The sequence below is a fragment of the Helianthus annuus genome, chromosome 16, assembly GCF_002127325.2.
Source record: "Helianthus annuus cultivar XRQ/B chromosome 16, HanXRQr2.0-SUNRISE, whole genome shotgun sequence".
Taxonomy (NCBI): domain Eukaryota; kingdom Viridiplantae; phylum Streptophyta; class Magnoliopsida; order Asterales; family Asteraceae; genus Helianthus; species Helianthus annuus.
The window spans coordinates 178,426,884-178,439,407 of NC_035448.2; the positions used below are offsets into that span (position 1 = coordinate 178,426,884).

Below are 12,524 nucleotides of genomic sequence, written 5' to 3' on the forward strand. Positions count from 1 at the left end.
CGAATTGTCATTCTCGTTAACAGAAAAAATGAATGAAGTTAACCCAGTGGACTAAAATGGCAACGGTGAAACCTTTTTGGACCCATAAGCGAAAAATGCAACCTTTGGACTAAACTGACAAAATGGCCCAAACCAGAGGGACTAAAATGAAACATTTAACTCTTTTGTTTCTTTTGATCTTATGCTAACCTGAATACGTACAACCCGAACCATACCCGGCCTTATCGGACCACCAGTTGTATAGCGGGTAGGTTCTCAAAATTCACAGGTCAAGTTTCCGTTGTCTGTCTCCTCCGTTGAAAAACCTGCTTCAATCTATCTATCTATCTGCAAATCCATTTCATTTACTGTTCGATTGTAATATCAATGGCTGCTCGAATCAGATCAACCCTCACTGGTTTCACCAAGGCTTTCATATCTGATTCTCTATCAACTCACCGATCACACGCCTCACGAGCCATCGTTCGCCCTAATTTCATCAACCCCGAGGTAATATAATATTATTATGAATCGAATAATTTTCATTTTATGTGTTGATCGTTTCTGAAATGAAATTATATTGCTTTTGTTATGAAATGGTTTCTGAATCGGATTGGATGTTTGTATGTAAGAAATGTAATTGATTAATAGGACTTTTTTTTTATTATTGCACTATCAAAATAATGCTTCAATTTTATGTTCACTGTTTTATACACATAAATGTACCTCTGCATCTGACTTATGTGGTTCTGCACTTTTAGGAATTAAGCCCTAAAATATATCTTGGATTGGCTTTGAAAAAACTGAGGGAGTGTTTATGTCACTTACATAATTAGTGTTAGATCAATTTGGATCAAGGTAATCGGCTGGTGATCATAAACTTTTATATATAGTTAGGCTGTAGTGTTTGGGTGACAACCCGACAAAATGGTATCATACCAGCTAACTAGTTAATGCGGTAAACTATCGGATATCGGTCAAGGGCTGATATTTGAGATATCGTTTATCGCGGTGGGATATTGGTAATTTTAATATCATGCTAAATTTATATATATTGAAATTGAACACTAACAATTCAGCATACTCTACTACAGTGGCGGAACTAGCCCATTAATTTAGGGGTATCCTGAATTTTTTTTACCGTGTAATCATACAATAATAAAAAACGATAATAAATAACAACTATTAGGTATTTGTAATAGAGTTGTTCTCTTCTTTTTTTCATAGCTTGAAATCGTCCCATCACATCCTCATCGTTTACCTTATCAAAAGTTTCTTTTTCGACCGCACAAACCATGACATTGTTCAAATATTCCAATATACTGGGCCCATTCAATTGCGTAAATCTGTCTTGACAAGATTCAATTTAGACAAAACATCTTTCAACGGGTGCGGTTACAACCGCTAAAACCAAAGCTAGCTTCACTACCCGATAAACCAAATGACAAGAACTTTGCGTTCCGGTTTCCACCATAAGACGAGCAAGATCACGTATTCCATTCAAGTTTGCAAATCTATCATCATCGCTTATAGTGTAACGAAATGCCTTAACATGACCCAAAAGAGTCTCTATTTCTTGTGTAGTAAAATCATTCGGATACATCTCAGTAAACATCACTATCTTCAATTGATCAAAGTTAGAAAACCCGTTACAAGGATTTAAACCCATCATATTTTTTTATATCAAACTAGTTGTTACCTCATTAAAGAGTGTTCAGATTGCCCTTGCTCTCCTACCATTAACAAATTAACCTTTTGCAACTTGCAAAACATTAACAATTTGTAGCAAGTAGGAACTGACTAAGACTTAAAACACTAACAATTAAGACTTAAAACACTAATAGCAACAATCAGAAGAAAAACGAATGGTAGAACTAAGAAGAAAAGTACCGATATCGGGAAAATCAGTGATATATCTGTTAAATATCGGTCAATATTGTCGATATTATCGGTACCGATATTCTGACTGATATTTTGCACCGATATCTTGGAAGGGGACCAATAACCGATATATCACTGATATATCCGGATATTAACTACATAGCATACCTGGGATATCCATTCTAGTGAGTTAGCTTACCCATGGATTTGATTTGAGTCATTTGACAATGCTGTTCTATTCTTGAACCCTTTTCATGTATTGTACTAGAAAATAGATCATCTTCAATATCAATGACGAATGTTATCTCGTACCATTAGTAGTGGATCTTGCTAAAACAAGTCAATTGGTATAGCTTGAAGAACTGGTATCTTATTCACTGAACCTTAATGCTATAAATACTAAGACAGCCAACGGAAAGGAAATAACAAAGTCGTAATACTCAGGAAGTAAACAATAGACTCGGTAAAAAGTAACAAGGAAATACTCAACGACTGAAGCACACATGTTTGACTAACCAAACTTATATAAACTCAGCTCATAACAGCTAACTCCAACAGCTGCACTGCACGTGACTTACTCCTTCAGATCTTAGTATGTAGTTTGTAAATGGTTTCTTTTCGTCTATGTTCATGGTGTTTATATATCTTTATTTCGTTTTTTCTAAACGAGACATTAATGGATGTTATAAATGGCCTTTGGTCCAATTGGTAGTTTGGTACGGAGTCTGTTGAATTGTTTGCTGGACTTTAGTTTGGTTAATTTTTGGATTTTGTTTTTGCAGCGATCAAGAAACTTTGCTTCTGCTTCTCCCTCTAAGGAACCAAAAGTCAAGGTAATATATTAAGTTAAACGTGCTATCTTGTTTTGACTTTTGAAGGCAGAAAAAACGCACGGAGAGACTATAATGTGCTTGCTCTGTATGATGCTTTGACCATTCAATCAAGGGTATTGAAATGCGTCACAAGTATAATGTTTTCACAGTTAATAATTCTTTTTTGTCCCTTTCATGATGTTGTTCAGGTGCCTGTGGCTATGTTCGGGGGATCCGGAAACTACGCATCTGCATTATACATTGCGGCAGCAAAATCCAACTCATTGGATAAAGTTGAATCCGAACTACTTGATTTTGTTTCAGCTACTACTAAAGCATCAACGTTTTCTCAATTTATGAAAGATTTAGCAGTACCAGCGGATGTTCGAGTAAAAGCCATTAATGAAATCTGTGCTCAAGCTAAATTTTCAGACGTCACAAAAAACTTCTTAGGTAATGTATGATGATAAAGTTTTGTACTTGTTCTTGACTTTACTTGTTCTATTGATCGATTCGAATCATATGAATGATATTACCTTCTTTTATTATTTTTTGTCATGTGGTTTTATTCCAGTTGTTTTGGCTGATAATGGTCGGCTTCGACACGTTGACACTATTGCCAAGAGATTTTCGGATTTGACCATGGCACATCGAGGAGAAGTCAAGGCCGTTGTCACTACTGTCATTGTAAGCTCAATAACATCAAATTACCTTTGAATCTTGATTTAATTGCGCTATTTCATATTGCTTATATACCTTTATTGCGGTAATCTTGTGATTATATCAGCCACTTCCTGCTGAGGAGGAGAAAGAATTGAAAGACACTTTACAGGAAATACTTGGTAAAGGGAAAACCGTTAAGCTTGAACAGAAGGTATTACACCCTTATCTTTAACTGCCAACAATATCTTGTCTTTTTTATTTAACAAATAATTAATTTAGTAAATGTTATTACAAAACTGTTAAAATCGTAGTCTAGTTTTCTGAATCAAGTGCTTTAGTAGGTTGTTGGTTGTAACCATTTAAATACGCTTTGGCACCTTTCAACCCGTTCAACCATTTTTTTGTATGACGACTTTTAAGTTTTAATCGTTTTGTTTCATCTCAATATTATATTAAGTTTTAATTTTCACCCATATGACCCGTTGAAGGCAATATATGGCCCATAGTTTTACTTTTATTTTTTTAATAACTAGTAAGTTACCCTATGCGTTGCCGCGTTGAAACATAATGTACATTGGATTTATACCGTCTAATGAAAATGTATTATGTTTGACCCGACTGGTTTCCGAATTTTTTAATGTCAAAACGTAGACAAACTGAAAACGGATTTATAAATAAGCACGAAAACGTATTATATTTGACCCAACTCGTTTCCGAGAAAAAAAATAAAATTTACGTCAAAACGTAGATCAATTGAAAATGTACAAAATAAGCATAAGAACATATTATATTTGACTCAACTCATTTCAGGGAAAAATTTACGTCAAAACGTAAATCAACCTGAATTTATATAGACACGTACATAAAATAACACGTAAAACTCGATTACAAAGTCTTTAGAAAGCTAAGGGGTTGTAAGTGTGAATGCTAAAAGTTGAAGGGTAAAAGTGTATAAAAATACAAAAACACGCACAAAAAAAAGAGGTTAAAGTACTATTCACGCAAATTGATAATTAATAATGGGCCGAAATTGTTGCGTTTAGTTGTTATTTAACTTAGAGTAAATTACAAAAATCGTCCTTTGTCCTTTAGCCCTAACTCAGTTAATTTTTGTGGTTAAATCTGACCAAATAGACCTCACATGAGGGTATTTTTGTGGTTAAATATGACCAAGTGGACCCCATATGAGAGTTAAATGACCAAAATACCCTCATGTGGTGTCCATTTGGTCATATTTAACCACAAAAAATTAACTGAGTTAGGGCTAAATGACATAACTTGCAAGGGTTTGCAAACATCGAATACGTGTTCTGTAATTATTGAAGACAAGTGACGCAGTTTGCAATCAGTGACATCCATAAAGGACGATTTTTGTAATTTACTCTTTAACTTGTGTAATGGAATTATGCTCCTCACTTTATGAACCTTCTTGTAAAAAAATATCAGATTGACCCCAGCATTCTTGGTGGGCTTGTGGTGGAATTTGGGCAAAAGGTTTTTGACATGTCAATAAAGACAAGGGCAAGGCAAATGGAACGGTTCTTGCGCGATCCGATTAACTTTGACGCTTGAAAAAGGTGGCTTTTTTAACTTCTTTAAGCATATGTGTGCGGATATTTCGAATTTGTTTACCGGCCCCAAGAAGAATGTTTATTTATGACATCTGGTTACTTGATGAAATAATTATTCACTTTACTCTAATTTTGCTGTTCTGATATTGCCAATTGCACAAGTGTTGTGTTTTCATATGACTAATATTCCAATCAACTTGAGAAGTTTCAAAAATAGATTTTGGCATTTCGCGCGCTGAGAATTCAGGTCTGACATTCGTGTCAGCACGTGGTAGGATTCGTCCCATTTTGACCAGATATGCACCCTGTGTGCGGTTGTAGATGTAGTAAAACACAAGGTTACTAAAGATATTGACTCCTTGTAAACCAATATTTAGTTTGTTCACCATCTTGGAGGTTATAATTAAATTTCTCTTATCACTTTTATTTCAAAAACACCGCGTTGAGCATGGATATCAAACATCAATGTCTCATCCATTTTAGCGTGTTCGACATTTCATAGTTTGTTTTTTCATTGAACAACAATTTCTAGATTTTCTACGCATAGTTTGTTTTTTTAACCACGTGAGAGGTATAATTAACTAAACAAGCAAAGCTATGCTGACACCAATCTTGCCGCTTGACCTGTTGATGGCCCACAACCGTGGAAAAGAGTGGGGGCTGGAGGAAGGATAGGCTCTCTGGCTTTGGGACCATTCACGATCCTAGTTATGCTATCGCTGGTGTTCCTAGTACTTCGAGCACCGAGAGATCTCAGGCTACTCATCTTGCTATGTATTTTTTTTTGTATTTTAATTTTTATTAGAATACGATGTCTTTGGTTTACGATACCTTTTCTTTATTTTCTCTACTTTTTATCTATATTTATGGAAAACCGACGATATTTTTTATTTATTATATTTCTTTAAAAAAATTGTTTACGGCGGAAAAGCTGTCGTTAAAGATCACCAATAACCCGTCGGTAAACACATTACCCACACCATGTACCAGCGGCACCCACTTTCACAAAGGGATTTCAAAAGCTCTTTGTTGTGTAGTGTTCATGATCGATATAAACGGAATGTGGGTCAAGGCTTTTATGGTTGGGCTTTCAGAGATAGGGGGATAAGGTACGTAGTCTTTTCAGCAAAAGAAGGAATCGATAATTAATAACGATACATATTTTTCTCCAAACAAAGTCATAATCATTATTAATCATGGATTGAAAATCTGAGCAAGAAATCTAACTTATGCTAGTTAGGCATTCAGATCCTGCTACTAGGATGTTAATTTGTCTAGTTTCTTGTATATAGGAGAATGCTAAAATCAGAACCAAACAAATATATTGAGAACTGCGAGAACCGTATAATATACTTATACGTGATGCTTTCTATTACATAAACCGGTAACGTAACCGCTACATCCCCCCCCCCCCCCCCATCTTGATTATCTTAATGCATTAGCCATCATGTACAACTGTTCTAACAGTTCTCTAACATTTTGTTGATTCTAAAAAAACGTGCGCATATATACATATATAGTTAGATCATAAATGGGGCTTTGGAAATATATATAATAAGTCCATGGCTTTTCTATTTGTAAAGAGGCTTGTCTGAATTCACGGTTTTTCTTCCATTAAAAATTTCATTGTTTTTGTTAAAAAAATGCTAGAAAATATATGATTTATAGTATTATAATGCCTGCCGTTCAAAAGAAAAAAAATATTAAAATGCCTGAAGAATATGTTGTTTGAGAAAGAGAATTAGTTGTGGACAGTTAATTTGCTTAGAAAATGGATTAACTGAAAACTAAGACATGCTTTATGATGATCATGTTACGGTCCTCTTGTCTCTTAATCACCAACCACTTTCATAAATACAAGATTAAGAAATCTTCCATAACCAAAGCTTCTTGAATTATCCAAATATTACACGTGTGCACAAGAAAGAAAGAAAGAAGAGACGATGGCTTCTTGTCGTGGCAATGGTGATGATCAAAGTAATGTTTGTGGGGTGTAAAGAGATATAGGTGTTGCTGATTCATAGGTTAGAGTAGAAAACGGACTGGAAGTGGACCTCCTATTCTGCCCCCACAACCTAACATCATAAGTTTTTCATTATTAAATATGAATATAATATAAGGGTAAATTATTATATAGTCTCCGAAATATAGGAAGGATACAAAAGACACGTACAATGGATCGTAAAATATATCATAATGGACACAATACCGAGGAAAAAAGACACCCAATGAATCGCAAATGAGTTCAATGAGATGGTTCCAATGCCGTTAGAATGAGTTCAATCAGAGTCTGTTTGATACCTTTCCCACGACTTCCTATTTTTAGGAAACTGTGTATTTGAACCTTTCCCTATAATATATATAATAACAAAACTTATATGTAAATATAAAAAGTGGGTCTGGAAGAAGCTACAACCCCTAAACAAAACAAACGTACACAAGATCAAAATATTTACATGATATTAAAATATAACTCGTAAAAATAACGATTTTTTTTAATTTATTTTTGTAAGAAGATGATAAAAATCATACTAAAATACTGTAGAGAGACAATAAATGACTTCAAATGATAAATTAAATGGTTAAATGATATATAAAGATTGGAAACACATATAATATTGTGTGTTGAAGAGTTAACTTATTTTTACGTATATTGAAGTGTGTGAATAACTGAATAGGCATAAAAAATATATATCATTATGTGAAGTGGAAGCAAAATGGTATGTATCAATTCTCATACAGATATGATGATTACCTTGTGAGTGAAGAAAAATGCATCGAAAAAGACTAGTTTGAGTCAAAGACAAGAACACCAACCGTCACCTTTTCTCTCTCTTCCTATTTCTCTCTCTCTTCATCGAATACATACTATATGTATATATAATAGATGTACTATCTCATCTGAATCAAAGCCAAGTCTCCCCAAAAAGAAACTTTACTTTGATATATCATAATTTGTTGTCTCTACATATCATCTCTGACTATGAGAAAGCCAGACCAACCTGAAAGGGAAAAAGGGTGCAATAATATTAATGTGGTTAGCAAGGGAATAATGCCCATGAAGACTCGAAAGGGTTTGTGGTCACCTGAAGAAGATGAAAAATTGATGAATTATATGCTGAGGAATGGTCACGGTTGTTGGACCGATATCGCTAGGAACGCTGGCCTTCAAAGGTGCGGAAAGAGTTGCCGCCTTCGTTGGATCAATTACTTGAGACCCGATCTTAAGCGTGGCGCATTTTCTCCCCAAGAACAAGACCTTATTATTCATTTGCACTCAGTTCTTGGCAATAGGTACGTACATAATATTTGTTCTGAAATGAACACGTCCCTATATATTATATACATATATATGAATATGGTTTTGTGTTTACTAATGTACAACCCTTATTTATGCAAATTCAGGTGGTCACAAATAGCGGCTCGTCTTCCAGGAAGGACAGATAACGAAATCAAGAACTTCTGGAACTCGACGATAAAGAAAAGGTTGAAGACCAACAAAACCGACGCGTCTACAATCTCACAAAATGATAGTATGGGCGACCTGTCTGCCGACGCTAGCAGAGATATAACTGGAGAACCTGGTATGTTCATGTCAATTCATGATCATGAGATTATGAACAACTGCATGGACTCGAGTTTGACATCGTCGACAACTACATCTTCTTCGGTACATAACAACCTTATGTTCATGAATGGTCATGACCAATTTGGTCATTTGCCACCATTAGTTGTTGATCAAACCAATTGTGACTCAAATGGTGGATCAAGTTTCTTAGAACAAGGTGGATATGGGGGTGTTGTTGACGTACCCTACATGTTTGGCATGGAAAATGACATTATTAACCCTGCATTGGGAAATAGGGTCATTGGAGAGAATGTTAATGCCACTTTTGACCACCATGAGGTGGATAACAAAATAACACATCATGTTAACCACCATTTGAATGGGGTTAGTGATGGTAATATCAAAGTGGAGGAAGTGGTAGGTTTTGGAAATCATTGGGAAGGAGAAAGCTTCAGAATTGGAGAATGGGACATGGAGGGTTTTTTTGCTAATGTTTCTTCAATACCTTATATTGATTTCTAGAATAAATGTATATACTCAATCAAGGTGTAAAAGTAAGTAAAAAGGGGCTTAATAAAGATGAGGAGATGGATAGGAAGACAAAGGGAAGATAGAGATTTGTTGAGATTTATGTAAAATTTAATAAAGTTAAAAGCTAGGTAGAAAATTCTTAATAGAGTTTTTCGTTATACGTACATGTTATACAATGAGTGAGATCTATAGGAACAAATAAAATTAATATACTCTACTTCTAGACATATCTTTATTGTACAATAGTTTTGACACAAAGATATTGTTACATCATTTTATTTATGTAACCTGGATGATATCGACCTTGCTTTTTGTATGAGTGCCGCGGGTCCAAACCCACGGTAACTCTTGGCTCTCCTTAAGGACATTGACGTGACGTGCCCTAATGGGTGTTGTTTCATGGTTTGTACTGAGGCGGATTCAAACCTTGAGTGTACATATTCTGCAAGTGTCATCTATATCAATATAAGACACTATTTAAACACACTTTTCTCTAAAAAAAAATATTTTTCAAAAACCTCCCATATCCAACTCTTTATCTTTTTCTCTATCCTACCCACAAACACTTATTTTATTAGTTTTTTCTCTTTTCCTCGACACTCACAATAAACATATAGAGGGTTAAATGTGAGCCTCTAAATATAGAGGTGTACTTTAGTTTTCTATATATTTTTTTCTATTTTAGATATTCTAATGTAGTCAGGGACGAAATATAGAAGGGGCGGGAGGAGGCGCCCGACCCCCCGAACTTTTCGCTCAGTAGTGCTATATATATATATATATATATATATATATATATATATATATATATATATATATATATATATATTTTGATAAAAGTTATGTATAATCCATAGTAATGAATGTTATATATGTAGTTTTCGTATAGAAATTTTTGGGTATATACGTTTTCGACCCCCCAGTTCTATATAAATCTTTGGGTATATACGTTTTCGACCCTCCCTCATTCGGGTCAAGCTTCGCCACTGAATGTAGTGGTGTTTTTGTTGTTTCCTCTTTTCTCCTCTCTATATTGTATAGAATGCATGTATTATATCACAAAAACGGTGAAGGTGAATTTTAAGGGGAAAAATATTAGGTTAACTTAGTTTGTAGACTTCTTGTATTTTTCATCAGTGTTGCTTGGTTAAAAAAAGGCATGGTATGGTACCTACAATTCATCTAGTATGAAAAAGTTTAGCATATTTGTTCCTCCTCAAATGTCATTACCCTTCAAAATTACATATTAGGTTAACTTAGTTTGTAGACTTCTTGTATTTTTCATCAATGTTGCTTGGTTAAAAAAAGGCATGGTATGGTACCTACAATTCATCTAGTATGAAAAAGTTTAGCATATTTGTTCCTCCTCAAATGTCATTACCCTTCAAAATTACAACATATCTTTGTCTTATCATCTTGTTCCTTTATATTGTAACATGCCGTTACGGTTTCTTCACAAGCTTATGATACATTGTACCCTATTAATGTGATGACCCATGTAGAAACCTCGAAAGGTTGAATATATTATTATATCTACAATTGATTAGGTTAACAATTGTATAACTACATATGCAATTTTACTAACATAAAAATGTATAAGACCTCATGTATGTGCCAAGTTAACGTCATGTGGAAAGAGGGGATTCAGAGCCATCCACCCTTAGCTAGCATGGTGTGGAATAAAGTCCCACAAAGCCCCCTTTAACTTAATAAAAAAGAGAAAAACAAAAACAAGAAAATTTGATTGGTTTATACACATGGCCCATTAAAGTCTCCCTCTAGCGTCCGTTAAGGGCTTGGCAGTGGCGTTGATGGCGCCCCTTTTTAGCGGAGTTGGGCTGGTGTGAGGGGTGCTACCCAACTAAGGTGGCTAGGGGCATTAACCTACACCGAGTAGCCTAAGTGTAGCTAGAGACACATCACCAAACACACACCAGGATGTATAGTGACTCTCAGTGAGATTTAACAAATCTACACTACATCCACTCATCGGTACTTACGAGGATGTATAGTGACTCTCGGTGAGTTTTAACAACTCTACATTATTTCCACTCATCGGTTTCAACCAAGAATTATTCTGCATTTTATTCTCCCTAAATCGGCAGAGATCAAGGTTTTACAAATCGTCTACTTAATATACTTTGATAGCGATCATAAAATACTTCTCACTGTTTGTAGGAAATTATCACCTCAACAATCTTACAGAGAGAACTAAGAATGAAAGTTCACAATTTTTTCTCCCTAGCAATTTCTTTGCTTGCTTACAGAATGTCTTCGAGATTTGATTTGTACTAGTAAGATTACCCGCGCTACGCTGTGCAAGACCCGTCTACTTCTAATAAACATTTTCTTATATGAATATATATATATATATATATATATATATATATATATATATATATATATATATATATAAACGAGATCGGGAGAAAATGCTCAAAAGTGTGAGAACGGTGAGAACGCTTTCTGGCCAAACACGTGTCCCGCCGCTTAGAAAAGGGCGGAGGGGCTTTTTTGTCCTTTCATCTTCTGGTTTTCTAGGTCCACTTTTCCTAATGTTGTTTTAATTTTTGTTTTTAAGATTTTTGGCGTTAACCAAATTCAATAATTAATGGTGTTTTAATGGTTTCATTGTATCAACATTTTGGCGTTTATTCACATCGCATGGCATTGTAATCTAGTGGGCAGGAAATCTATTTGAATGACGTTTTTCAAGGTGTTTTAAACAAGATGGCCCATTGTTCTATTATTTTTTATAAACATTTTGGCGTTTGGGTTATCTTTCCGTTTTACAATTATTGGATTATATTTCAGCCACAGAAAAAAAAAACAAGCGAAGAAAATAAATTAAAAATCCTAATCGGATATCTCTTCACAATATTCACTGTCATCAGTCTCTCTGTTCTTTAATAGTACAAGAACTGACACCAAAATATGGCGTTTTATGTAAAACTTAACAAACCCATCGGTTTGATTATTTTGCCTACTCGTCTGTTGTAGTGGCTTTTTTTCTGGATGTTTGTGGACATAGATCTATGACGTGTGGGTGTGTTTTTCGCTTTTTCTTCATGTTGATCATCATCTTTATCATCATCCCACTTTTCAGTGTCATTGATCTCTTCTCATCATCCAAGCCTTCTTCAAGAACAAAAAATACAAAATGCCATATGACTGGCATTAGTATTTTTTTCTTGAATTTTGTCCATCTCATGAAGCAAAAATCTTACTCAGTTACTCGCCTCCCCTAACAATTCATTCAGTGAAACTTGACGAATAACAATACTGAATATCCAAGAAAGCATAATAGCTATCTTTGATTTTTTTTGGCGTTTTACAGTGAGTGGTATTTAGTAGTATTGGCGTTTTTTTTTTTGATCAAAATGGAAGTTGTTGAGACGTATCATTTTATAGGATATCTTTTTGGCGCCAAATTTATGCGGTGCGTTATTATATTAAAGTATTCGTCTTTTCAGTTACTGTTTGTAATCATTGTTTTTGACAAGCTTTATCTCTGAAGTC

At 34.7% G+C, this 12,524-nt stretch overlaps 2 protein-coding genes across 2 annotated transcripts; both read left to right on the forward strand.

The window, feature by feature from the left end:
- The first annotated feature begins 203 nt into the window (after positions 1-203).
- On the forward strand, positions 204-5,083 carry LOC110918050 (ATP synthase subunit O, mitochondrial). Its single transcript, XM_022162440.2, has 6 exons — positions 204-489; positions 2,643-2,693; positions 2,882-3,125; positions 3,247-3,359; positions 3,460-3,546; positions 4,782-5,083. The coding sequence occupies exons 1-6, from the start codon at positions 367-369 to the stop codon at positions 4,905-4,907; spliced, it is 744 nt and encodes a 247-aa protein (XP_022018132.1). The 5' UTR covers positions 204-366; the 3' UTR covers positions 4,908-5,083.
- A 2,745-nt stretch (positions 5,084-7,828) lies between these two features.
- Positions 7,829-9,190, forward strand: LOC110918049 (transcription factor MYB46). The gene is made up of 2 exons (XM_022162439.2): positions 7,829-8,200; positions 8,312-9,190. The coding sequence occupies exons 1-2, from the start codon at positions 7,890-7,892 to the stop codon at positions 8,994-8,996; spliced, it is 996 nt and encodes a 331-aa protein (XP_022018131.1). The 5' UTR covers positions 7,829-7,889; the 3' UTR covers positions 8,997-9,190.
- The last annotated feature ends 3,334 nt before the right edge of the window (positions 9,191-12,524 follow it).

What these genes read in the sequence shown, in the direction of transcription:
- LOC110918049 (XM_022162439.2), top strand. Translation starts at nt 7,890, where the DNA reads ATGAGAAAGCCAGACCAACCTGAAAGGGAAAAAGGGTGCAATAATATT. An exon ending in CACTCAGTTCTTGGCAATAG is followed by an intron (nt 8,201 to 8,311) that starts GTACGTACATAA and finishes ATGCAAATTCAG; the next exon opens with GTGGTCACAAATAGCGGCTC.
- LOC110918050 (XM_022162440.2), top strand. Translation starts at nt 367, where the DNA reads ATGGCTGCTCGAATCAGATCAACCCTCACTGGTTTCACCAAGGCTTTC. An exon ending in CTAAGGAACCAAAAGTCAAG is followed by an intron (nt 2,694 to 2,881) that starts GTAATATATTAA and finishes GATGTTGTTCAG; the next exon opens with GTGCCTGTGGCTATGTTCGG. An exon ending in CGTCACAAAAAACTTCTTAG is followed by an intron (nt 3,126 to 3,246) that starts GTAATGTATGAT and finishes GTTTTATTCCAG; the next exon opens with TTGTTTTGGCTGATAATGGT.